General features: G+C 49.8%; 1 protein-coding gene across 3 annotated transcripts in view; it reads right to left on the bottom strand.

The window, feature by feature from the left end:
* The window catches only part of LOC140392126 (solute carrier organic anion transporter family member 2B1-like), a 110,118-nt gene that overhangs the window by 29,495 nt on the left and 52,759 nt on the right, over window positions 1-27,864 (bottom strand). For all 3 annotated transcript variants that reach the window (XM_072477448.1, XM_072477450.1, XM_072477449.1), the window contains exons 6-9: window positions 23,171-23,269; window positions 15,210-15,340; window positions 4,914-5,022; window positions 961-1,125 (exon numbers count right to left, since the gene is read on the bottom strand). In XM_072477448.1, coding sequence (XP_072333549.1) covers window positions 961-1,125; window positions 4,914-5,022; window positions 15,210-15,340; window positions 23,171-23,269 — 504 coding nt within the window. The remainder of the gene's footprint in view (window positions 1-960; window positions 1,126-4,913; window positions 5,023-15,209; window positions 15,341-23,170; window positions 23,270-27,864) is intronic.

Raw genomic sequence — 27,864 nt, 5'->3', positions numbered from 1 at the left:
AGCACACGCACTATAAAGACAGGGGGCATCAGAATTCCTGCTCATTCGAGTAGCAGCTAGCTAGGAGCACAGAGCTCACAGCCTGCAACACAGACATTCACCATGTGCTGAGTGCATCGACTGGTTAGGACAAGGCAAAGGTCTTTAGTTAAAGCTGGTATCGTATTTACCCACAGTTCAAGTATGTTTAAATAGTTAACCTTTTAATAAAATAGTGTTACACTACTCCAAGTGTTGGTGACCTGTATGTGATCCAGAACACCCAACACATCAGAACCGTGCTGCTGGCCTGCCTTGGTCTGCTTTCAAAGCCAGCGATTTAGCCCTGTGCTAAACCAGCATTTGTCTGGGCTCATCTTCAGCTCTAGATTTAGCAGAGTGACTCTCAACCACACCTCTCCAGTTTGACCCTAACAATATTCACTTTTATGATGTAGGAAGCACAGCAGGCAAGTTATGCACAGAAGGATTCCACAAAAAAAAATGAGGAGAATGACTAAATTTGGGCTAAAGATTGGACTGGCCCTTGGAAGGGCCCACCCCAAAGAGCAGCCAAGGGGTCTTCTGCCTCTACCTGAGAGGGCAGATGGACCCTCAACTGAAATGTCAGCCTGAAATCTGTGCTCTTCCAGGTACTTAAACTCACAACCTACTGACTCAGAGAATTACTGGATCATGGCTGGCACCAGAGTTCACAAACATGAACATTGAGCGAACGTAGTCACTTTTCTATTAACTCTTGGGATTTTGGCATCGCAGACATCAGCCGCACTAAATGAACAACGAACCTCGAATGAGTCACTGAGCTGGAGGCCATCTGAGGCTTGTAAAAGCGCCATGCCCCTCCCGTTACACCTCCCAGTCTGTCTCAACGCAGGGAAGTGAGAAGGAAACTGAGAGGAGTCCTCAGTGAAACAAGCGAGCTTTAGAAAGATTGCATTCTTCAATTGGCGTACCCACCGACCAGCAGATTTGCAAACGAGGCGGTCACACTGAACTGTTGCTCCAGAAACTTGCCAATGAAGACCGTTAATCCAGACATCAGAGCCGACATACACACTTGCGCTAAGACAACTAGGAGGTAAACCGAGCACCTTAAAGTTCGCAGCAATATGAGAGGAAAACCTGAGGGGAGGAGAAACAGGACTTTTAGGGCAGAGCATTGTAGATTCGTACAGTAGAATCATCGATACAGCGCAGAAGGAAACTCCTCGATCCACAGGGCCAATGCTGACTCTAAAAATGGCCTATCTGATTAGATCCACGTCCCAGCTCTTAGAATCATAGAATCATAGAATCAAAGAAGTTTACAGCATGGAAACAGGCCCTTCGGCCCAACCAGTCCATGCCGCCCAGTTTTTACCATTAAGCTAGTCCCAGTTGCCCGCACTTGGCCCATAACCCTCTATACCCATCTTACCCATGTAACTATCTAAATGCTTTTTAAAAGACACAATTGTACCCGCCTCTACTACACCTCTGGCAGCACATTCCAGACACTCACTACCCTCTGAGTGAAGAAATTGCCCCTCTGGGCCCTTCTGAATCTCTCCCCTCTCACCTTAAACCTATGCCCTCTAGTTTTAGACTCCCCTACCTTTGGGAAAAGATGTTGACTATCTACCTTATCTATGCCCCTCATTATTTTATAGACCTCTATAAGATCACCCCTAAGCCTCCTACGCTCCAGGGAAAAAAGTCCCAGTCTATCCAGCCTCTCCTTATAACTCAAACCATCAAGTCCCGGTAACATCCTAGTAAATCTTTTCTGGACTCTTTCAGGTTTAATAATATCCTTTCTATAATAGGGTGACCAGAACTGCACACAGTATTCCAAGTGTGGCCGTACCAATGTCTTGTACAACTTCAACAAGACGTCCCAACTCCTATATTCAATGTTCTGACCAATGAAACCAAGCATGCCGAATGCCTTCTTCACCACCCTGTCCACCTGCGACTCCACCTTCAAGGAGCTATGAACCTGTACTCCTAGATCTCTTTGTTCTATAACTCTCCCCAACGCCATACCATTAACTGAGTAGGTCCTGGCCTGATTCGATCTGCCAAAATGCATTCCTCCACAGTGCTGCAAATTCAGCCTCTCCAGGTGGATGTCCGATTGCCTTTTGGAAACCCGAATGGAATCTGATTTTAGGTATTGTGGGCGAGATTCTCCGACCCCCCGCCGGGTCGGAGAATCGCCGGGGGCTGGCGTGAATCCCGCCCCCGCCGGTTGCCGAATTTTCCGGCACCGGAGATTCGGCGGGGGCGGGAATCGCGCCGTGCAGGTTGGCGGGCCCATCCCGCGATTCTCCGGCCCGGATGGGCCGAAGTCCCGCTGCTAAGATGCCTGTCCCGCCGGCGTGGATTAAACCACCTCTCTTACCAGCGGGACACGGCGGCACGGGCGGGCTCCGGGGTCCTGGGGGGGGGCGCGGGGCAATCTGGCCCTGGGGGGTGCCCCCAGGGTGGCCTGGCCCGCGATCGGGGCCCACCGATCCGCGGGTGGGCCTGTGCCGTGGGGGCACTCTTTTCCTTCCGCCTTCGCCACGGTCTCCACCATGGCGGAGGCGGAAGAGACCCCCTCCACAGCGCATGCGCGGGGATGCCGTCAGCGGCCGCTAACGCTCCCGCGCATGCGCCGCCCGGCAATGTCATTTCCGCGCCAGCTGGCGGGGCACCAAAGGCCTTTTCCGCCAGTTGGCGGGGCGGAAATTAGTCCGGCGCGGGCCTAGCCCCTCAAGGTTGGGGCTCGGCCCCCCAAGGTGCGGAGGATTCCGCACCTTTGGTGCGGCGCGTTGCCCGACTAATTTGCGCCGTTTTTGGCGCCGGTCGGCGGACATCGCGCCGATACCGGAGAACTTCGCCCTATTCCAGATCTTAACAACCCTCTGCCTGAACAATGTCTCCTCACTTTACATCTGGTTGTCAATTATTTTAATCCCATCGCCTCTGGCCTTAGAAAACCTGACTTTGGAGATGATGGTGTGGTGGTAATGTCACTGGACTAGCAATCCAGAGGCCCAGATTAATGTTCTGGGGACATGTGTTCAAATCCCATCCTAACAACCGGTGGAATTCAAATTCAAATAAATTATGGAAATCCGGAATTAGAAGCTCATCTCGGGAATAGTGACTATGAAAACCATTGCCGATTGTCCTAAACACCTAACCCCGCGGTTCCTCCCTCTTATGCACCGCTGCCAACCTCCCCTCAAAGCTGTACTATTCGGCATCGGCTGACTGGCCTCTTTCTGTGCCCTTGCAACTGCAAACTCTCCGAGTGAAACAAAAACAGAACTGAGATATTTTCCCTGGGGGGAATGTCTAACCTTTCCAATCTATCAGAAGCACGGTACTGATACTTGGGTACACGGTACTTGGGGCAGCACGGTAGCATAGTGGATAGCACAATTGCTTCACAGCTCCAGGGTCCCAGGTTCGATTCCGGCTTGGGTCACTGTCTGTGCGGAGTCTGCACGTCCTCCCCATGTGTGCGTGGGTTTCCTCCGGGTGCTCCGGTTTCCTCCCACAGTCCAAAGACGTGCAGGTTAGGTGGATTGGCCATGTTAAATTGTCCTTAGTGTCCAAAATTGCCCTTAGTGTTGGGTGGGGTTACTGGGTTATGGGATAGGGTGGAGGTGTGGGCTTGGGTGGGGTGCTCTTTCCAAGAGCCGGTGCAGACTCGATGGGCCGAATGGCCTCCTTCTGCACTGTAAATTCTATAAGCGCAACATCAATTTTCGCCAAACACTTGGGTTTTTGCCTCTTGGGTTTTGATACCTTCTCTTTCCTCTCGGACTGAAGGTATCTCTGCACCTCTGCACGTTGACCTCTTGAAGGATAAAACCCGTGTGACTCCTTGCTTTTCCCGTGGCTGGGGCTTCTTTGATTTGACAGCTCATTGAGGCTTGTTCGAAGCTGTCACTGATAATTTGCTGGGCACGTGAACAGGAAACCCGGCAAACTCTGATACAAAAGGGACATTTGGTCCCAACAATGCCTGGGCCTCGCTCACCCACAGTGGCTCCTGGAGCAGCTACGCCTCGAATGAGAAATTCCCATCATCGTGTCCAAATCCCTCCATGACCTCGACATCTCCCTTCCTCTGCAATCTCCTCCTACCCTCCAGGATCCCGGAGCTACTCCAATTCTGGCCTCTTGGCATCCCTGATTTTAATCGCTTCCACCATTGGCAGCCGTGCCTTCTGCTGCCTGGGACCCCAAGCTCTGAAATTCCCTCCCTAAACCTCTTCACCTCGTATTCTTCTTTTAAGACACTTCTTAAAACACAATGAGCTAACAGAGGGACAGTGGGCTAAAAACTTGCCTTTGTGATATAAGGGGCGGAATTCTCCCCCCCCCCCCCCCCCCCACGCCGGGTGGGAGAATCGCCGGAGCGCCGCGCGAGTCCTGCGATGCCGCCCCGGCACCCGATTCCCCCCCCACCCCCACCCCCACCCCCCCCCCCCCCCCACCCCCCAACCGGTGTGGCGAGAATCACGGCTGGCCGCTGGGAGAATCGCCGATTGCAACGGGCGAGCAGCGATTCTCCGGCCCGGATGGGCCGAGCGGCCTGCCCAACACGACGGGTTCCCGCCGGCACCGTCCACACCTGGTCGCTGCCGGCGGGAACAGCGCGGGAATGCTGGGGGGGGGAGGGGCGGCCTGTGAGGGTGGGGGGGGGGGGGATCCTGCACCAGGGGGTGCCTCAAAAAGGGGTCTGGCCCACGATCGGTGCCCACCGATCGGCGGGCCGGCCTCTCTGAGGGAGGACCTCCTTTCCTCTTCCTCCGACGCCGGAGTGAAACACTCCGGTTTTCACCCAGGACTTAGTCTCCCGATGGGAGAATTGCGCCCAAGATTCTGCTGCCCATACCCAACAAGCCAGCACAAAATGATTCAGAACCTACTCTTAATAAACTGAAGCAACGATAGGTCTTGTGCAGTATCCTCGTGTTTGGATTTTAATTTGTCCTTTTCGTTTTCTGATTTACTTTCATCTTCAGGATCCCCGGATTTCTGTGAAATAAAAGCATCACATCAGCGTCATTTTGCAGCGCCTTCCAAACCCGCAACCTCTACCGCCTAGAAGGACAAGGGTAGCAGATCCCTGGGAACCCCACCACCTGGAGGTTCCCCTCCAAGTCACTCACCACCCTGACTGGGAAATATATCGGCCGTTCCTTCACTGTCAAAATCCTGGAACTCCCTCCCTAACAGCCCGGTGGGTGTACCTACACCACATGGACTGCAGCGGTTCAGGAAAGCAGCTCATCACCATCTACTCGAGGGCAATTAGGGTTGGGCAACAAACAAATCCATATGCTGGCCTAGAGAATAAAACAGCGAGAGGAGTTTTGACACCCCCCCCACACTCCCCTCACCCACTTATCAACTCCAGAAGCCTTAGCTGGAAGGAACTGTAGGCCAGTCAGCCCATCAAGACTACTCCACCATTCAATTACATCATGGCCGAGCGTCTACCTCATCGTCTGCCCTCTAAGGACACTCAAAGAACAACCCGCCACAAATTAAGTGAGAAATTCTTTGGAGAATGGCGCCCGTGTTTGATAAGCCCCTGGGAAGTGCCTCGTAAAGTTTTACTGTGTCAGCAATGTTGTAAAAATGCAAGTTGTTAGGGAAGCAATGCTGTGTGAGGCAATGTTCAGAGTTCATCTTGCTCTCCGAGATCCCCTGTTAACAATAAATGTTCTGTTGAATCTGCTAGAACAAAGAGTACCTGGATATTAACACAGTAAGACGCCTTACAACACCAGGTTAAAGTCCAACAGGTTTGTTTCGATGTCACTAGCTTTCGGAGCGCAGCTCCTTCCTCAGGTGAATGAAGAGGTATGTTCCAGAAACACATATATAGACAGATTCAAAGATGCCAGACAATGCTTGGAATGCGAGCATTAGCAGGTGATTAAATCTTTACAGATCCAGAGATGGGGTAACCCCAGGTTAAAGAGGTGTGAATTGTGTCAAGCCAGGACAGTTGGTAGGATTTTGCAGGCCAGATGGTGGGGGATGAATGTAATGCGACATGAATCCCAGGTCCCGGTTGAGGCCGCACTCATGTGTGCGGAACTTGGCTATAAGTTTCTGCTCGGCGATTCTGCGTTGTCGCGCGTCCTGAAGGCCGCCTTGGAGAACGCTTACCCGGAGATCAGAGGCTGAATGCCCTTGACTGCTGAAGTGTTCCCCGACTGGAAGGGAACATTCCTGCCTGGTGATTGTACCGTTCATTCGTTGTCGCAGCGTCTGCATGGTCTCGCCAATGTACCACGCTTCGGGACATCCTTTCCTGCAGCGTATGAGGTAGACAATGTTGGCCGAGTCGCACGAGTATGTACCGCGTACCTGGTGGGTGGTGTTCTCACGTGTAATAGTGGTATCCATGTCGATGATCTGGCACGTCTTGCAGAGATTGCCATGACAGGGTTGTGTGGTGTCGTGGTCACTGTTCTGAAGACTGGGTAGTTTGCTGCAAACAATGGTTCGTTTGAGGTTGCGCGGTTGTTTGAAGGCAAGTAGTGGGGGTGTGGGGATGACCTTGGCAAGATGTTCATCGTCATCAATGACGTGTTGAAGGCTGTGAAGAAGATGACGTAGTTTCTCCGCTCCGGGGAAGTACTGGACGACGAAGGGTATTCTGTCGGTTGTGTCCCATGTTTGTCTTCTGAGGAGGTCGGTGCCGAATGGCCTCCTTCTGCACTGCTGGGATTCTATGGTCTCAGGGATCCGTGCACCATTTTTAAAGAAATCCAGATCTCAAAGTTAGTTTGAGGGTCCCTCATACCATCCGACCCTCACCCACAGACATTGCGACGCCCCGCAGACCTGGGAAACAACCCCAGCCCTCGATTCCCGAGGGGCAATCTCCACACCCCCCATCGCCGTCGGCGGAATGGTAGCACAGTGGTTAGCACAGTAGTTAGCACTGATGTTTCACAGCGCCAGGGACACGGGTTCGATTCCCGGCTTGGGTCACTGTCTGTGCGGAGTCTGCACATTCTCCCCGTGTCTGCGTGGGTTTCCTCCGGGTGCTCCGGTTTCCTCCCACAAGTCCCAAAAGACGTGCTGTTCGGTGAATTGGACATAAGTTCCCCCTCTGTGTACCCGAACAGGCGCCGGAATGTGGCGACTAGGGGATTTTCACAGTAATTTCATTGCAGTGTTAATGTAAGCCTACTTGTGACACTAATAAAGATGATTATCATTATTATTAAAAGTCCAGTTACGTCCCCCCACTCCCGCACCCCCACCACACCACCCAGGCATGAGGGTGACCTGGCCCCACACCCATCCATCCCCGTCGGCATCGGAACATCAGCCCTCCCAACTCCCCCCCTGCCCCCATGTGAGCCCCTAGCTCTCACAATCTTCCAGACAATGCCCCCACTACCATCTGGATGAAAAGAATTACACAGCCTTCCACTAATCCTTTCACCAATCACTTCAAATCTCTACCCCATGAAGGAAAAGACAGTGAAAACAGGGAAATAAGAAGAGTGGTCCAAAATAAATACTGATCTCTCTACTCATGGAGCTAAATCCTTCCTACCCACTTCATTTCCGCCTGCTTTGAAGTATCGAGTTCTGTTCTGAAACCGGGAGCATTCACATTGTAACCAACTTAAAAACATGAGAACATAGAACATAGAAAAATACAGCACAGAACAGGCCCTTCGGCCCACGATGTTGTGCCGAACCTTTGTCCTAGGTTAATCATAGATTATCATTGAATTTACAGTGCAGAAGGAGGCCATTCGGCCCATTGAGTCTGCACTGGCTCTAGGAAAGAGCACCCTACCCAAAGTCAACACCTCCACCCAACACTAAGGGCAATTTTGGACACGAAGGGCAATTTATCATGGCCAATCCACCTACCCTGCACATCTTTGGACTGTGGGAGGAAACCGGAGCACCAGGAGGAAATCCACGCAGACACAGGGAGGATGTGCAGACTCCGCACAGACAGTGAGCCAAGCCGGAATCGAACCTGGGACCCTGGAGCTGTGAAGCAATTGTGCTATCCACAATGCTACCGTGCTGCCCTTAAGAACTAATAAATCTACACTATATCATTTTACCCTAATCCATGTACCTATCCAATAGCTGCTTGTAGGTCCCTAATGTTTCCGACTCAACTACTTCCACAGGCAGTGCATTCCATGCCCCCACTACTCTCTGGGGAAAGAATATGTCACATGGTGTCACTCATTAAGACATGTCGGGCGGAATACAAAGAATTTCTAAGTGTCATTTTGCACAGGTTTGGTGGGCTGTTTCCCGCCAGCTTTTCGGGTGAGATCCAGAGGGGTATTCACCCACACTTGGAGCGCGGTGTAACCAAAAAAAAAAGAGTCTGTTCCGGACGAGGGAGGGGTCATTCCCAGCGCTTGTAGCCCTGAAGCTGCACTTAGTGTAATTTCCGATGAATGGAGCTCCTCAGTACAGAAGAGATCGGGACACAAATTTAAAAATCATAATCATTCGACCCCCCCCCCCCCCCCCCAATGCCGCAACCCACCTGTTGGGAGGTCCTCAAGACGCCCGTACCCAACCTCTTATGGGCACGGCACCCCCAGGCTCGATCCTAGCGTGGGAAAACTGCCAGTGCAGTGCCAAGGTGCCCAGGCTGCACCAGCTGAGCGAGGATGCCACCCTACCTAGAGATCAACCATCCGGGGGTCTCGACCGACTGGGAGACCTTCCCCAAAGTGCTGGTATGCCTGGTCCCCGTTTGTGCGGGATAGCACTAAACGGCACCGGGCTGGGGTCTGCTCGGTGGGGACGGTTGAACCTGGGATCGGGTCCGATCTGGCGTTGGCAGAGTTAAGTGAGCTTTTAAATTCCATTGTGGGCGGGATCCTGATTGTGACGTCTCGCAAGATCTCATTAGACTTTGCGAGGTATAACAAACGTCGGGAATCCCGGAAGAGGCCCCTCCTGGGATCTACTGGCCACGTCCCATTCCAATTCTGGCCGTGGTACACCCTGCCCGTGGTCATTTCTTTGGGCCTTGGAGCGATTCTCCCGGGTCCAGCCCACGCTTTGGAATGTTTCCGCCAATGGGGAGATGTATTCGCCGGGGAGACCAGCTCCTCAGAGATGGGGCCGCCACTTTGAAAGGGTGCCCTGATACCTAGGTGAGCTTGATGGTCCCCCACGCCCCCCACCCATGGTCAATGCCACTTCCTGCGGACATGGCCAAGACCCCTCAGCCCCCAAGTGATGACACCCCGCTTTGGGTTCGCTGAGTGGTCCCCCTTTTCAGGCATACCCCCCCCCTTTCGAGCACCCCCCTTTCAAGACCCCCACCCTTCACTCTCCCCAACCTTTATGAGGTCCCTTTATACCCACCCTTCATAAACCCCCAATTCCCCCTTTCATGGGCATGCCCCCCCACCCCGCTCAGGCCCCCACACTTGGCAGTGCACCCTAGCACCCAGACACCCTGGAACTGCCTCTATCAGCCCAGCAGTGCCCGACGGTGAGCCAGGTTGCCATCCTGCACTGACCCGACTACCCAAGGTCCCCAATGGCTAGGGAGAGCCCTCCAGGTGCCATTACACCTGGTCCATGCGTGTGTGGACTAGTACTAAACGGTGTCCGGTCGAGGCCTCGCTGGGGAGGCTGTTAGTTCCTGGGCGCCGGGAGAACCTGGCGCAGACATATGTAATGCAGCCGAATGGCTCATTTACATTTGCTAACCTGAATCTCACCCAGTGCGGGCGAGATCCAGATTGCGAGGTTCGGTTGAATCGCGCAAGGTGCCCCGAGCGTCATGGACCTCTCACGCGGTTCAACAGCCTCGTCACGACACCAAGCCGTGCGCAACCAGGCCGGTAAATTAGGCGCCTCATTTTTTGGTACTTTTTACAGTTCCGGGTACCTCATATTAGGAGTGATTTATTTGCTTTGGAAGGAGTGTTGGTCAAATTCAGTGGGATGAAACTTTGGTTCTGAGGGTTAGATTATGAGGAAAGATAATGGCCGGAATTCTCAGATTGTCGGGATTCACTTTTCCCACCGGCAGTGCACTCCCACCAACAGGTTTCCCGGTGGTGTACAACGGCAAATCCCATTGACAAGCGGCGGGAAGGTAGAATCCCACCTCCAGCGAACGCGGCTGGAAGACCGGAGAATCCCGCCCAAAGTAAACTATGAGAGCAATCCCTTCAATGTAAAAGGTTAGGGTGATTGAGATGTTTAAGAAAGACAGACTTGTATCTATGTCGCACCCCTCATGACCACCTGGCGTCTCAAAGATCTTTGCAGCCAATGAAATACTTCTGAAGTGAAGTCACTGTTGCAACATGGTAAACGCAGCTGCTAATTTGTGCACAGCAAACTCCCACCAGCAGCGGTGTGGTAACGACCAGCTAACCTGCTTTGCGACATTGATTGAGGGATAAATATTGGTCAGAACACCGGGGAGAACTCTCCTCCTGTTCTTCCAAAGAGTGGCCAAGGAATCTTTTTACAGCCTCTGTAGCGGTCAATGGTTTGATGGCTCTTCCAAAAGACAGAGGAACATAGGAGCAGGAGTGGGCCATTCAGCCCATCGCACCTGCTCCGCCACTCAATACGATCATGGCTGATCATCCACTTCAATGTCTTTCTCCCACACTCTCCCCAGATCCCTTTACACAATTGGCATTTAGAAATCTATCAATCGCTGCCTTACATTGATACATTGACTCTCAATGATTGAGCTTTCACAGCCCCCTGGGGTACAGAATTCCAAAAATTCAGCACCGTCTGAATGAAAAGGTTTCTCCTCAGCTCAGTCCTCAATGGCTTCCTCCTTGAAATGATGCCCCCTGGTTCTAAACTGCCCGACCAGGGGGAATATCTTACCTGAATCTACCCTGTCTATCGCTTCAAATATTTTGCAGTTTCCGATGAGATGAGGTCGGTCAGTCTGACTTCAGTGGCGGGAAAATTATTGGAAACAATTCTGAGAGGCAGGGTAAGCTGTCATTTAGAAAGGCACGGAGTGATCTGGAAGAGTCAGCCTGGGTTTGGCACGGTAAGATCGTGTCTTACTAACTGAATAGAATTTTTTGAGGAAGTAATGAGGATTGATGAGGGTAGTGCAGTGGATGTTGCCTACATTAAAAAAAATTTTTTTTAGAACATACAGTGCAGAAGGAGGCCATTCAGCCCATCGAGTCTGCACTTAAGCCCTCACTTCCACCCCATCCCTGTAATCCAATAACCCCTCCTAACCTTTTTGGTCACAAAGGGCAATTTACCATGGCCAATCCACCCAACCTGCCCGTCTTTGGACTGTGGGAGGAAACCGGAGCACCCGGAGGAAACCCACGCAGACACGGGGGGGGAGAATGTGCAGGCTCCGCACAGACAGTGACCCAGCGGGGAATCAAACCTGGGACCCTGGCGCTGTGAAGCCACAGTGCTATCCACTTGTGCTACCGTGCTGCCCTGGATTTCAGGAAGGCATTTGACAAGGTTCCACATGGCAGACTGGTCAGAAAAGTGAGATCCCGTGGGATACAGGGGAAGGTGGCAGGTTGGATGCAACATTGGCTCAGTGACAGGAGAAAAAAAAGGGTAATGGTCGACGGATGTTCCACAGGGCTTCGTGTTGGAATCTTGCTGTTTGTTGCATATATTAATGATTTAGACTCAAATGTGGGAGGCATGACTGAGAAATTTGCATATGACACAGAAAGTGGCTGTGTAGTTGGTCGTGAAGATGATAGCTGGTCGATTCCAGAATGATATCAATGGTTTCACTGGGGGGGTAGAGAAGAGGCAAATACAGTTCAATCTGGAAAAGTGTGAGGTGACGCATTTGGGGAGGGTAAACAAAGCGAGGGATCACTCCATAAACGGGAAGATATTGAGAGGGGTTGAGGAAGTGAGGGAACTTGGAGTGCATGTGCTTGAAAGTGGCAGGCCAGGAAAACAAGCTGGTCAAGGAAACGTATGGAATGCTTTCCATTATTTGGGTAGGTGTCTAATACAAAAGCAGTGCTGTGACGCTGGAATTGTATAAAACGCTGGTTAGGCCACAGAACATACAGTGCAGAAGGAGGCTATTCGGTCCATCGAGTCTGCACCGACCCACCCAAGCCCTCACGTCCACCCTATCCCCGTAACCCAACAACCCCTCCCAACCTTTTTGGTCACTAAGGGCAATTTATCATGACCAATCCACCAGTCTTTGGACTGTGGGAGGAAACCGGAGGAAACCCACGCAGACACGGGGAGAACATGCAGACTCCGCACAGACAGTGACCCAGCGGGGAATTGAACCTGGGACCCTAGTGCCGTGAAGCCACAGTGCTAACCATTGTGCTACCGTGCTGCCACAGCTGGGGTTTTGTACAGTAAGGAGATAATTGCCCTGGGAAGAGTGTGGAGGAAATTTTCAGGAATGTTGCCAGGGCTCGGAAATTGTAGCTACGAGGAGAGGTTGGATGGGCTGCGTTGGTTTTCCTTAGAAGCGAGGAGGCTAAGGGGTGACCCAATTGAGGTGTACAAAATTATGATTGGCTTAGATAGGATGGACAGGAAAGACTTGTTCCCCCTTGCTGAGGGGGGGTTAGTTACCGGAGGCAGAGATTTAAAGTGATTGGTCGAAGGATTCGAAGGGACACGAGGAAAAGCCTTTTCACCCAGAGGGTGGTGGGTATCTGGCATTCACTGCCTACGTTGGTGCTGGAGGATAAAACACCCAACTCATTTAAAAGGTGCCTGGTTCTGATCTGGTGGAACCTGCAAGGCCACGGATCAGGTGCTAGAAAATGGGGTTAAAATGAGTGGCTAGTTTATTGTTTCCTAATTTTTTTTTGCACAGCCACAATGGACTGAATGGCCTCTTTCTGCACCATAATGTTTCAATGGTAAATCATTGATATATGTTGTAAACAGCCCTGACACAACAACATTCCCTCAGTACCCCATTGGAACATCAACCTTGATTTTTGTGGTCAAGTCCCAGAGCGGGACGTGTCTTGTTGTTATGATGATATAGAGACCAACCACGCGTAAGGGATTGTGTAAAGTGTGTGTCTCAAAAGAACAAGTAAGAGTGGATTGCATGACACACTTCCCTGCTAGTGATGTCATGCTGCTATCGTTTTGAAGGCATATTACAACAGGACTTGAACCCAGACCCTTGTGACTCAGAGGAAAGAATGCTACCAACAAATCCGGCGAGGCATTGGAAGAGTAGATAGAGAGAATAACATTTCTGCTGGTGGGGTAGTCAAAGACAAGGCAACACCTGCTGGGAGTTACCATTCGTCAGAAACTGAACTGGACTAGCCATATTAATACTGTGGCCACCAGGGCAGGTCAGAGGCTGGGAATCCTACAGTGAGTAACTCACGTCCTGACCCCCCAAAGTCTGTCCACCATCTACAAAGCACAAGTGAGGGGCGTAATGGAATATTCTCCACTTGCCTTGATGAGTGCAGCTCCAACAACACTCAAGAAGCTTGACATCATCCAGGACAATGCAGCCCGCTTGATTGCTCCCCCTTCCACAAACATTCAAACCCTCCCCCACCAATGAACAGTGGCAGCCGTGTGCACCGTCTACAAGATGCACTGCAGTAACTCACCAAGGTTCCTTGGACAACACCTTCCAAACCCACAGCACTGCCATCTAGAAGGACAAGAGCAGCAGATACCTCGGAACCCCGCCACCGGGAGGTTCCCCTCCAAACCACTCACCACCCTGACTTGGAAATATGTCACTGTTCCTTCACTGTCGCTGTGGCAACATCCTGGAACTCCCTCCCTAATAGTACAGTAGGTGTAGCACAGTTCACCACCACCTTGTGAAGGGCAACTAGGGATGGGCAATTGTCATGCGAGAGAAAGAAATAGGTATTTATAAATGGATATGTATATAAAAATCTGTAGTGAGAGTACCTTTAAGAAATGGGGGTTTCTTACTGCAGTGATGTCAGAGTGTGGGTGGAGCTGGGCTGTCTGTCAGCTTTTTACTTTCGTTTTAGGCTGTTTGCTGCAGGGTATGTTTTAGTTTCATTTTCAGTGCTGGATAGCTGCAGTCACATCAAGAAGGGGTATTATTCTCTCTCTCTGTAATCTAAAGACTGTAAATCGATCCTTTGGTGATATAAAACTAATAACTGCTCTCAGTAGTGAGTTTAACCTGATTGCTTCTGTTAAAAGTTTTTTTTAAAGTCTTATGGATGTTAAAAGGACAGCTTAAGAATTACTTAGTGTTGTATTCTTTGGGGGGGTTGTATTTGAATTAATGGTTGCTAAGATGTTCACTGTTTGTTTTAAAAAGTTTAACTTGAGTTCATAGAATAAACATTGTTTTGCTTTAAAAATTACTTTTCCATTTCTGCTGTACCACACCTGTAGAGTGGGCCGTGTGCTCCCAATACCACAATCTATTAAAAGTTGTGGGTCAGGTGAACTCCATGATACACTTTGGGGTTCTCTAAACTCTGGCCCAAACCACAATAAATACTGGCCTAACCAGCGAATCCCGCATCCCGTAAATTAATTTTTTAAAAATAAAATAACCTCAACATCTTGGGCAGCACGGTAGCACAAGTGGATAGCACTGTGGCTTCACAGCACCAGTGTCCCAGGTTCGATTCCCCGCTGGGTCACTGGCTGTGCGGAGTCTGCATGTTCTACCCGTGTCTGCGTGGGTTTCCTCCGGGTGCTCCGGTTTCCTCCCACAGTCCAAAGACGGGCAGGTTGGGTGGATTGGCCATGCTAAATTGCCGTTAGTGTCCAAAAAGGTTAGGAGGGGTTATTGGGTTATGGGGATTGGGTGGAAGTGAGGGCTTAAGTGGGTCGGTACAGACCCGATGGGCCGAATGGCCTCCTTCTGCATTGTATGTTCTATGTATTGTATATGAGATTGGAATTAACTGTGAGTCTTTGATAATGCATCAGAGCCAGACCATCCAGGAAATAGATTAGCAGACATTCCTTCAGGCCAAGTGTGGTGCAACCCTCTCCCACAAAAAAGCAATAGATGTCTGTTCAATCAATCATCTTTAGCTCTGGGATCTATTTTTCTGACTGACTGGCTAGATTTATGCCAGCTGGGAGTGTAAAAGGAGCCAAGGTGAGTCAGCCATGGTCCCACTGATTGGCTAAACTGGTTTTGTTGAATTCTACCTGATCCCCGTATTCCTTCAGATTGGCAAGTCCGTCGCCTGTGGACCTACCTCCTTGGGCATTTCTCTTGGGAAGAAGAAGTATGGGATAGAGACCAATAAAACGCAACTCGCTGCTATCAGGAATCCCAGCCACCATGCTCCCACCCAACGCGGATTTCCAAACTGCAAAGGGATATGATCTGCAACAGAGAAAGGAAAACGAAATAACTAAACATCAAGTAAAATCACAAATAACAAAATCAGAATACAAGATAACAAGTTGCATTGGCATGGGTCAGCTGACCAATATATCCTCAAGAGTCATGAAAGGGGCTTTATAAATTAAAGTTATTCTGATCTATGTAAAGGATTCCAGAATTGATTCTAGTACCTAGTCCCCCTCTGTGACAGTTTCCCAATGGAATGCAAGGCTCAATTCAGGCAGTGAATGTTAAGAGTTAAATATTATTTAACCGTGGGGCAGCACGGTAGCCTTGTGGTTAGCACACTTGCTTCAGAGTTCCCGGGTCCCAGGTTCGATTCCCGGCTTGGGTCACTGTCTGTGCGGAGTCGGCACGTTCTCCCTCGTGTCTGCGTGGGTTTCCTCCGGGTGTTCCGGTTTCCTCCCACAGTCCAAAGATGTGGGGGTTAGGTGGATTGTCCATGCTAAATTGCCCTTAGTGTCCAAAAATTGCCCTTCGTGTCCACCTCTCCATTCACCTGAGGAAGGAGCAGTGCTCCGAAAGCTAGTGATTCGAAACAAACCTGTTGGGCTTTAATCTGGTGTTGTAAGTCCAACGCCGGTATCGCCACATCCAAAAAGGTTGGGTGGGGTTACTGTGTTACGGGGATAGGGTGAAGGTGTGGGCTTGAGTTGGGTGCTCTTTCCAAGGGTCGGTGCAGACTCAATGGGCCGAATGGCCTCCCTCTGCACTGTAAGATTCTACGATTCTATGATTATCCCAATCTGTATAGTGAGAGAATCAAATGCCAATCTGTCAGGTCAGCTGGTTTTAGAAATGTATTTCCCTTCCTCCCCTTAAATAAATTGTTAAAGCAAAGCATTATATCGATAGCACACCACAAAAACACTCACCCCAACTCGGCAGTGACAGTGCTGAATCTCCACATGAGCCTCCTCCCATTCCATCCACTTCATTTCAACACCACAGAGTATCGTTTTCTCCCCTTTTCTTTCTTGTACCCATCAAGTTTCCTTTTGAAAGCATCTAATCCAATCGCCTCAACCACCTACAGTGAAATCCACGTTCTGACCACTCACCGAGTCAAGAGGTTTTGCCTTATTTACCCAACTGGATTCACAGAATCACAGAACAGTACACACAGTCGGCCATTCGGCCCTTCATGTCAGTGAGAGCCCTCTGAAGGAGCAATGCACCACGTGTCATTCCCCTGCCTTCTCCCCGTAACTCTGCATGTTCTTCCCTTTCTAATTCACAATGAATGATTGAACCTTCTCCCACCCCACTCTCAGGCTGTGTACTCTAGATTCTAGTCACCCGCTGCGTGAAAAGGTTCCTCACGCACGTCTCCATTGCTTGTTTGTCAATTGCCTTAAATCTGTATCCTCAGGCTCTTGATCTTTCCACCAATGGGAACGGTGTCTCTCTCTCTCTCTCTACTCTGTCCAGAGTCTATCAAATCTGCTCCCAACTCTCTCTCCTGCGAGAGAGCTTCTCAAGTCTATCTGCATAATTCCTCGACCCCGGGACAATTCCTGTTGAATATTTTCAGCTCTCCCTCTGTTTCACGAGTCACCATCTTGTATTTCTGGCCCCTAATTTCCGATGCTCCCACAAATGGAAACATTCTCTCCACACCTACTCTGCCCATCTAGTCACAAATTTAAAGGCCCCTCTCAGGGTCATCGCTATGTCTTCTTGCTGCTAAAGAAAGAAGTCCCAACCAATTCAGCCTTTCCTGATAGCGTGTAAATCAAACTATTTTGGACGCTTCCCTGGGAGTGCCTCATATTAGCAAGGTAGCACAGTGGTTAGCACTGTTGCTTCACAGCGCCAGGGTCCCAGGTTCAATTTCCAGCTTGGGTCACTGTTTGAACAAAGAACAAAGACAAAGATCATTACAGCACAGGAACAGGCCCTTCGGCCCTCCCAGCCTGCGCCGATCCAGATCCTTTATCTAAACCTGTCTTCTATTTTCCAAGGATCTACTTCCCTCTGTTCCCCGCCCATTCGTATATCTGTCTAGACGCATCTTAAATGATGCTATAGTGCCCGCCTCTACCACTTCCACTGGCAAAGCGTTCCAGGCACCCATCACCCTCTGCGTAAAAAACTTTCGACGTACATCTCCCTTAAACTTTCCCCCTCTCACCTTGAAATCGTGACCCCTTGTAATTGACACCCCCACTCTTGGCAAAAGCTTGTTGCTATCCACCCTGTCCATACCTCTCATAATTTTGTAGACCTCAATCAGGTCCCCCCTCAACCTCCGTCTTTCCAATGAAAACAATCCTAATCTACTTAACCTTTCTTCATAGCTAGCACCCTCCATACCAGGCAACATCCTGGTGAACCTCTTCTGCACCCACTCTAACGCAGTATTCCAAATGTGGCCTAACCAAAGTCCTATACAACTGTAACATGCCGACTCTTGTACTCAATATCCCATCCGATGAAGGCAAGCATCCTGTATGCCTTCTTGACCACTCTATCGACCTGCATTGCCACCTTCAGGGTACAATGGACCTGAACTCCCAGATCTCTCTGTACATCGATTTTCCCCAGGACTCTTCCATTGACCGTATAGTCCGCTCTTGAATTAGATCTTCCAAAATGCATCACCTCGCATTTGCCTGGATTGAACTCCATCTGCCATTTCTCTGCCCAACTCTCCAATCTATCTATATTTTGCTGTATTCTCTGACAAATCCTCCTCGCTATCTGCAACTCCACCAATTTTAGTATCATCTGCAAAATTGCTAATCAGACCACCTATACCTTTGTCCAGATCATTTATGTATATCACAAACAACAGTGGTCCGAGCACGGATCCCTGTGGAACACCACTAGTCACCTTTCTCCATTTTCAGACACTCCCTTCCACCACTACTCTCTGTCTCCTGTTGCCCAGCCAGTTCTTTATCCATCTAGCTAGTACACCCTGAACCCCATACGACTTCACTTTTTCCATCAACCTACCATGGGAAACTTTATCAAACGCCTTACTGAAGTCCATGTATATGACATCTACAGCCCTTCCCTCATCAATTAACTTTGTCACTTCCTCAAAGAATTCTGTTAGGTTTGTAAGACATGATCTTCCCTGCACAAAACCATGCTGCATATCACTGATAAGTTTATTTTCTTCCAAATGTGAATAGATCTATCCTTCAGTATCTTCTCCAACAGTTTGCCTACCACTGACGTCAAGCTCACAGGTCTATAATTCCCTGGATTATCCCTGCTACCCTTCTTAAACAAAGGGACAACATTAGCAATTCTCCAGTCCTCCGGGACCTCACCCGTGCTCAAGGATGCTGCAAAGATATTTGTTAAGGCCCCAGCTATTTCGTCCCTCGCTTCCCTCAGAAACCTGGGATAGATCCCATCCGGACCTGGGGACTTGTCCACCTTAATGCCTTTTAGAATACCCAAAACTTCCCCCTTCCTTATGCCGACTTGACTTAGAGCATTTAAATATCCATCCCTAGCCTCAACATCCGTCATGTCCCTCTCCTTGGTGAATATCGATGCAAAGTACTCATTAAGAATCTCACCCATTTCCTCTGACTCCACACATAAATTCCCTCTTTTGTCTTTGAGTGGGCCAATCCTTTCTCTAGTTACCCTCTTGCTCCTTATATATGAATAAAAGGCTTTGGGATTTTCCTTAATCCTGTTAGCCAAATATATTTCATGATCCCTTTTAGCTCTCTTTATTGCGCGTTTGAGATTTGTTCTACTTTCCCGATATTCCTCCAAAGCTTCATCAGTTTTATGCCGCCTAGATCTTATGTATGCTTCCTTTTTCACCTTAGCTAGTCTCACAATTCCACCCGTCATCCATGGTTCCCTAATCTTGCCATTTCTATCCCTTATTTTCACAGGGACATGTCTGTCCTGCACTCTAATCAACCTTTCCTGAAAAGACTCCCACATTTCAAATGTGGATTTACCCTTAAACAGCTGCTCCCAATCCACATTCCCTAGCTCCTGCTGAATTTTGTTTCCCCAATTTAGCACTCTTCCTTTAGGACCACTCTCGTCTTTGTCCATGAGTATTCTAAAACTTACGGAATTGTGATCGCTATTCCCAAAGTAATCACCGACTGAAACTTCAACCACCTGGCTGGGATCATTCCCCAATACCAGGTCCAGTGTAGCCCCTTCCCGAGTTGGACTATTTACATGCTGCTCTAAAAAAACTCTCCTGGATGCTCCTTACAAATTCTGCTCCATCGATGCCTCCAACACTACATGAGTCCCATTCAATGTTGGGGAAGTTAAAATCTCCCATCACGACCACCCTATTGCTCCTACATTTTTCTATAATCTGCCTACATATTTGTACCTCTACTTCACGCTCGCTTTTGGGAGGCCTGTAGTAAAGTCCCAACAATGTTACTGCACCTTTCCTATTTCTTAGCTCTACCCATATTGCCTCAGTGCTCGAATCCTCCATCGTGCCCTCCTTAATCATAGCTGTGATATCATCTCTGACCAGTAATCCAACTCCTCCACCCCTTTTACCTCCCTCTCTGTCCCTCCTGAAGCATCTATACCCTGGGATATTTAGTTGCCAATCTTGCCCTTCCCTCAACCAAGTCTCAGTAATACCAATAACATCATATTCCCAGGTACTAATCCAAGCCCAAAGCCCATCTGCCTTACCTGCTACACTTCTCACATTAAAACAAATGCACCTCAGACCACCTGTCCCTTTGTGTTCATCATCTCTTCCCTGTCTACTCTTCCCCTTAGTCACATTGAGTTTATTATCTACTACCTTATTGGCTTTAGTTGCTGCCTCTTTACTGACCTCTAACTTCCTAATCTGGTTCCCATCCCCCTGCCACATTAGTTTAAAACCTCCCCAACAGTGTTAGCAAAAGCACCCCCTAGGACATTTGTTCCAGTCTTGCCCAGGTGTAGACCATCCGATTTGTAATGGTCCCACCGCCCCCAGAACCGGTTCCAATGTCCCAAAAATCTGAACCCCGTCCCTCCTGCACCATCTCTCAAGCCACGTATTCATTCTGACTATTCTTGAATTTCTACTCAGACTGTCTCGTGGCACTGGTAGCAATCCTGAGATTACTACCTTTGAGGTCCTACTTTTTAACTTATCTCCTAACTCCCTAAATTCTGATTGTAGGACCTCATCCCATTTTCTATCTATATCGTTGGTGCCTTTTTGCACCACGACAACTGGCTGTTCACCCTCCCTCTTCAGTATGTCCTGCAGCCGATCTGAGACATCCCCGACCCATGCACCCGGGAGGCAACGTACCATTCGGTAGTCTTGTTTTCTACCACAGATCCGCCTGGCTACTCCCCTTACGATTGAATCCCCTATGACTATAGCCCTGCCAGACTTTTTCCCGCCCTTCTGTGCAGCAGAGCCAGCCATGGTGCCATGAGCCTGGCTACTGCTGCCTTCCCCTAGTGAGTCATCTCCCCCAACAGTATCCAAAACGGTATACCTGTTTTGGAGGGAGACACCTGCACTGCCTTCCTGCTCTTTCTCTGCCTTTTGGTCACCCATTCCCTGTCTCCCTTGTCATAATATACACCAGTATATCATGGTGCAGACACACACACTGATGGACACACAGTGGGACCAATCAACACACACAACACCACAGCCAATCACCAGTTAGAGGATATGCACTATAAAGACAGGGGGCATCAGAGTTCCCGCTCATTCGAGCTGCAGCTTCCTAGTAGGACAGAGCTCACAGCCTGCAGCACAGACATTCACCATGTGCTGAGTGCATCGACTGGTTAGGACAAGGCAAAGGTCTTTAGTTAAAGCTAGTATCGTGTTAACCCACAGTGAGAGTATGTTAAACTGTTAATGACTCAATAAAATAGTGTTGCAAGATTTCAAGTGTTGGTGACCTGTATGTGTTCCACGGATCCAGAGCGTCCAACACAACATCCCTCACCAATCCTAATCTGCAGTGCGACCAACTCACTGAATGTGCTATCCACGACCTCCTCAGCATCACGGATGCTCCAAAGTGGATCCATCCCTAGCTCCAGAGCCGTCATGCGGTCTAACAGGAGCTGCAGCTGGACACACTTCCCACACATGAAGGAGTTAGGGGCATCGGCCGCGTCCCTGAACTCCCACATTGAGCACGAGGAGCATAACATGGGTCTGGGATCTCCTGCCATTTTTACACTTTAGGAATCTGCACCTTCTCCCCGTGGGTTTCCTCCGGGTGCTCCGGTTTCCTCCCACACGTCCCGAAAGACGTGCTTGTTAGGTGAATTGGACATTCTGAATTCTCCCTCCGTGTACCCGAACAGGCGCCGGAGTGTGGCGACGAGGGGATTTTCACAGTAACTTCATTGCAGTGTTAATGTAAGCCTACTTGTGACACTGATAAAGATTATTATTATTATTGAGAGGGAATTAGAATATGTCTCTTCTCCAAGGGGGCAATGAAAGGTGTTCACACTGAGTTGTAGAGAAAGTTTTATTTACCACGTTATTTATTATACACAGCTCCAGTAATTCCCTCCTGGGTCTCACGAGTCGGTGCATGACTGGCCGAGTTGATGTATACAAAGGCACATTGCCTTAGTTAAGGGCCCCACGCCCCCTTATTGGGGGAGCTTGTATTCAGCAAGGGTTAGTGGACCATCCATCCCCTGTAAGACCCGTGCGGTACCCAGTTTCATTCCTGGTTTAGCACAGGGCTAAATCGCTGGCTTTGAAAGCAGACCAAGACAGGCCAGCAGCACGGTTCAATTCCCGTACCAGCCTCCCCGAACAGGCGCCGGAATCTGGCGACTAGGGGCTTTTCACAGTAACTTCGTTTGAAGCCTACTTGTGACAATAAGCGATTTTCACTTCATTCCTGGCCTTAAAAATTCCCCTTTGAATACCAGGGCTAAAATGGGATACACAATTAGGGCAGGATGCATGGATCCACGTTGTATTCCATTCAGTATACAGGAGATTAAGGGGTGACATAATTGAGATCTTTCAGAGGAGTTGACAGTGTGGATGGAGAGAAATGATTTCCTCTGGTGGGGGAGTTCGCACCAAAGTGACATTGTGTTAAGCTGCCGCCCAGGCCAGTCAGGGCTGATGTCAGGATGAACTTCTCCACAAAGGGAAGTGGAGACCTGGAACTCTCTCACATGAGAAAGCTGCTGGAGTCAATTGAAAATTTCAAAACCACAATTAATAGATTTTTGTTGGGCAGGGTGCTGGCGAGCCAAGGCAGGTAGGCAGGGGTCAAGATCCTGACCGACCACGGTTGTCAGCACAGGCCTGTTGGGATGAATGGCCTCCTCCTCGTCCTGTAATTGCTGCAACCTACACCAGACACTGGGGACCACTGCGGCCTTGGATGATGGCCATGCTGAATCAGCCACCTGTCAGTCACTGTGCCCCAGTAGAAGTACGTGGTGACCAAACCGAGCTTGTCCACCTTGCACACTTAAATGGGCAGCACGGTAGCACAGTGGCTAGCACTGTTGCTTCACAGCGCCAGGGTCGACAATTCGATTCCCGGCTTGGGTCACTGTCTGTGCGGATTCTGCACGTTCTCCCCGTGTCTGCGTGGGTTTCCTCCGGGGGCTCCGGTTCCCTCCCACAAGTCCCGAAAGACGTGCTTCTTAGGTGAATTGGACATTCTGAATTCTCCCTCAGTGTACCCGAACAGGCGCCGGAGTGTGACGACTAGGGGGATTTTCACAGTAACTTCATTGCAGTGTTAATGTAAGCCTACTTGTGACAATAAAGATTATTATTATTATAAACACATCTCCATCATGCAGCGAGTGTCAGCTTGCAACTGTAACACTAACCTGCTGAGATCTTATCGATGTCAACGTAGAGACGGAGAACAGCAGAGCCCAAAACGAAGCCAAAAGCTGGGCCCAGAACGCTAACCGCAAATAAAATCCCTGCAGGGGAAAACACAACACCCAGGAGTCATTCAACATACGAATCGGAGAATGGTCATAGCACAGAAAGAAGTCATTCAGCCTGTCGTGCTGGCTCACTCTAAACCCAACTCAGCTAGTCTCCCATCTTCCCCCATAGTCAGAAACTATTTTCTCTTCAGATGATAATACAATTCCATTTTGAAAGCCTCAATTGAATCTGTCTCCACCACACTCACAGACAGTACATTCCAGATCCTACCCACTTGCTGTGTGAATCTGTCTCCACCACACTCACAGACAGTACATTCCAGATCCTAACCACTCGCTGTGTGAATCTGCCTCCACCACACTCACAGACAGTACATTCCAGATCCTAACCACTCGCTGTGTGAATCTGCCTCCACCACACTCACAGACAGTACATTCCAGATCCGAACCACTCGCTGTGTAAATCTGTCTCCACCACACTCTCAGACAGTACATTCCAGATCCTAACCACTCGCTGTGTGAATCTGCCTCCACCACACTCACAGACAGTACATTCCAGATCCTAACCACTCGCTGTGTGAATCTGCCTCCACCACACTCACAGACAGTACATTCCAGATCCGAACCACTCGCTGTGTGAATCTGTCTCCACCACACTCTCAGACAGTACATTCCAGACCTTGGGGTCTATGTTCATACATCTTTGAAAGTTGCCACTCAAGTGGATAGAGCTGTGAAGAAGGCCTATGGTGTGCTCGCATTCATTAACAGAGGGATTGAATTTAAGAGCCGTGAGGTGATGATGCAGCTGTACAAAACTTTGGTAAGGCCACATTTGGAGTACTGTGTACAGTTCTGGTCGCCTCATTTTAGGAAGGATGTGGAAGCTCTGGAAAAGGTGCAAAGAAGATTTACCAGGATGTTGCCTGGAATGGAGAGTAGGTCTTACGAGGAAAGGTTGAGGGTGCTAGGCCTTTTCTCATTAGAGCGGAGAAGGATGAGGGGCGACTTGATAGAGGTTTATAAGATGATCAGGGGAATAGATAGAGTAGACAGTCAGAGACTTTTTCCCCGGGTGGAACACACCATTACAAGGGGACATAAATTTAAGGTGAAAGGTGGAAGATATAGGAGGGATATCAGAGGTAGGTTCTTTACCCAGAGAGCAGTGGGGCATGGAATGCACTGCCTGTGGAAGTAGTTGAGTCGGAAACATTAGGGACCTTCAAGCAGCTATTGGATAGGTACATGGATGACGGTAAAATGATATAGTGTAGATTTATTTGTTCTTAAGGGCAGCACGGTAGCATTGTGGATAGCACAATTGCTTCACAGCTCCATGGTCCCAGGTTCGATTCCGGCTTGGGTCATTGTCTGTGCGGAGTCTGCACGTCCTCCCCGTGTCTGCGTGGGTTTCCTCCGGGTGCTCCGGTTTCCTCCCACAGTCCAAAGATGTGCGGGTTAGGTGAATTGGCCAATGATAAATTGCCCTTAATATCCAAATTGCCCTTGGTGTTGGGTGGAGGTGTTGAGTTTGGGTAGGGTGTTCTTTCCAAGAGCCGGTGCAGACTCAAAGGGCCGAATGGCCTCCTTCTGCACTGTAAATTCAATGATAATCTATGATTAATCTAGGACAAAGGTTCGGCACAACATCGTGGGCCGAAGGGCCTGTTCTGTGCTGTATTTTCTATGTTCTATGTTCTATGTTCTAACCACTCGCTGTGTGAATCTGTCTCCACCACACTCACAGACAGTGCATTCCAGATCCTAACCACTCGCTGTGTGAATCTGTCTCCACCACACTCACAGACAGTACATTCCAGATCCTAACCACTCGCTGTGTGAATCTGTCTCCACCACACTCACAGACAGTGCATTCCAGATCCTAACCACTCGCTGTGTGAATCTGCCTCCACCACACTCTCAGACAGTGTATTCCAGATCCTGACCACTCGCTGTGTGAATCTGCCTCCACCACACTCACAGACAGTACATTCCAGATCCTGACCACTCGCTGTGTGAATCTGCCTCCACCACACTCACAGACAGTACATTCCAGATCCTGACCACTCGCTGTGAGAAACTTTTTTTCCTCATGTCCCAATAGCTTCTCTTGGCAATTACCTTATATCTGTGCCCCCTGGTTCATGATTCTTTCACCAATGGGGACAATGGGCTGGATTCGCCATCACACCTCGCCAGACTTCTGGTTCAGCATGCCGGCGGGATGCTCCGGTTTGCCGGCTCGTCAATGGGGTTTCCCATTGTGGTGCAGCCCCACGCCACCGGGAGGCCCCGGGCTGCTGGCAGAACAGAGCATCCCGCCGGCAGAGAATCCAGCCCAATGTCTCTCTATCTCCGCTGTCCAGACCCCTAATGAAACTATCAAAATTCCTCTCAAACCTCTATTCATTATAACTGAAGTCACCCAAATTGGAACCATTCCCATGAATATTTCCTGCATCTTCTCTCAAGCCTTCACAGCCTCCAAGGATGAGATAAACAGAGGTTGTTTGCAGGCTCCGGGGGGGAGTTTAAACACCCCAGGTCTGACTATAGAAAGTGAGACGTTGCTGTGGGTCTGGGGTCACCTGTAGGCCAGACCGGGTAAAGACGGCAGATTTCCCTCCCTAAAGGTTGATTGGTGAACCAGATGGGTTTTTAAAAACAATCGATGATATTTCATGGTCACCATTAACTTTACATTCCAGATTTAGGAACTGAAATTAAATTCTATGGGTGACCAGGGTGGGATTTAAACCAGGCATTAGCCTGTGCCACCTGACCCACTGATATGGGGCTGGATTCTCTCAGCCCAAATTCAATTAATAAACCTGGAATATAAAATAAGTCTCAGTGATGGTGACCATGAAGCAATTCAGCAATTGTGGCGAGAATTGTGTCGGGTTCACTCATGTGAAGCAACAAGGAAGTTAGACAAAGGACAACCAGTGGACATGATTTATTTAGATTTCCTGAAGGCCTTTGACAAGGTGTCGTACAGGAGATTGTTAAATAAGTTAAGAGCCCATGGTGTTCAGGGTAGGATCCTGGCATGGATAGAGGATTGGCTGACTGGCAGAAGGCAGAGAGTGGGGATAAAGGGGTCTTTTTCAGGATGGCAGTCGGTGACTAGTGGTGTGCCTCAGGGGTCTGTGCTGGGACCACAACTTTTCACAATATACATTAATGATCTGGAAGAAGGAATTGAAGGCACTGTTGCTAAGTTTGCAGATGATACAAAGATATGAGGCGCAATTCACCCATCGGGAGACTAGGTCCCGACGCCGGAGTGAAAACCGGAGTGTTTCATTCCGGCGTCGGAGGCTGTTCCCAGCCCCCTATTCTCCCGCCCCCGGGGGGCTAGGAGCGGCGCAGCGTCATTTACGCGCGCCTGGCCTTGGCGCCGCATAAAAGCGGCACCGCGCAAATGACGCGACCGGCGCCGCGTAAATGACATCACCCACGCATGCGCGGTTGCCGTCCACCCTGCGGCCGCCCCGCAAGAAGATGTCGGATGGATCTTGCGGGGCTGCGGAGGAAAGGAGGTCCTCCTTCAGAGAGGCCGGCCCGCCGATCGGTGTGCACCGATCGCGGCCAGACCTCCTTTGAGGCCCCCCCCCGGTGCAGGAACCCCCCTCCCACCCCCACAGGCCGCCCCCCCCCCCCAGCGTTCCTGTGCTGTTCCCGCCGGCAGTGACCAGGTGTGGATGGCGCCGGTGGGAACCTGTCGTTTCAGGTAGGCCGCTCGGCCCATCCGCGCCGGAGAATCGCTGCTCGCCCGTTACCAACGGCAAGCCGCAATTCTCCCAGCGGCCAGCCGTGATTCGCGCCGCGCCAGTTTTGGGGGGGGGGAGAATCGCGTGCCGGCGTCGGGGCGGCGAGAAGTGGCAGATGGGATACAATGTGAAAAAGTGTGAGGTTATGCACTTTGGAAGGAGAAATGGAGGCATAGACTATTTTCTAAATGGGGAAATGCTGAGGAAATCAGAAGCACAAAAGGGACTTGGGAGTCCTTGTTCATGATTCTCTTCAGGTGAACGTGCAGATTCAGTCGGCAGTTAAGAAGACAAATGCAATGTTAGCATTCATGTCAAGAGGGCTAGAACACAAAACCAGGGATGTACTTCTGAGGCTGTGTAAGGCTCTGGTCAGACCCCATTTGGAGTATTGTAAGCAGTTTTGGGCCCCATATCTAAGGAAGGATGTGCTGGCCTTGGAAAGGGTCTAGAGGAGATTCACAAGTATGATCCCTGGAATGAAAGGCTTGTCATATGAGAATGGCTAAGGACTCTGGGTCTGTACACATTGGAGTTTAGAAGGATGAGAGGGGATCTTATTGAAACTTACAGGATACTGCGATGCCCTGGATAGAGTGGACGTGGAGAGGATGTTTCCATTGTAGGAAAAACTAGAAGCAGAGGGCACCATCTCAGGCTAAAGGGACGGTCCTTTAAAACCGAGATGAGGAGGAATTTCTTCAGCCAGAGGGTGGTGAATCTGTGGAACTCTTTGCCTGTGGAGGCCAAATCACTGAGTGTCTTTAAGACAGAGATAGATAGGTTCTTGGTTAATAAGGGGATCAGGGGTTATGGGGAGACGGCAGGAGAATGGGGATGAGAAAA

The sequence above is a fragment of the Scyliorhinus torazame genome, chromosome 15 (assembly GCF_047496885.1).
Source record: "Scyliorhinus torazame isolate Kashiwa2021f chromosome 15, sScyTor2.1, whole genome shotgun sequence".
Taxonomy (NCBI): Eukaryota; Metazoa; Chordata; class Chondrichthyes; order Carcharhiniformes; family Scyliorhinidae; genus Scyliorhinus; species Scyliorhinus torazame.
This window is presented reverse-complemented; position numbering and strand designations above follow the sequence as displayed.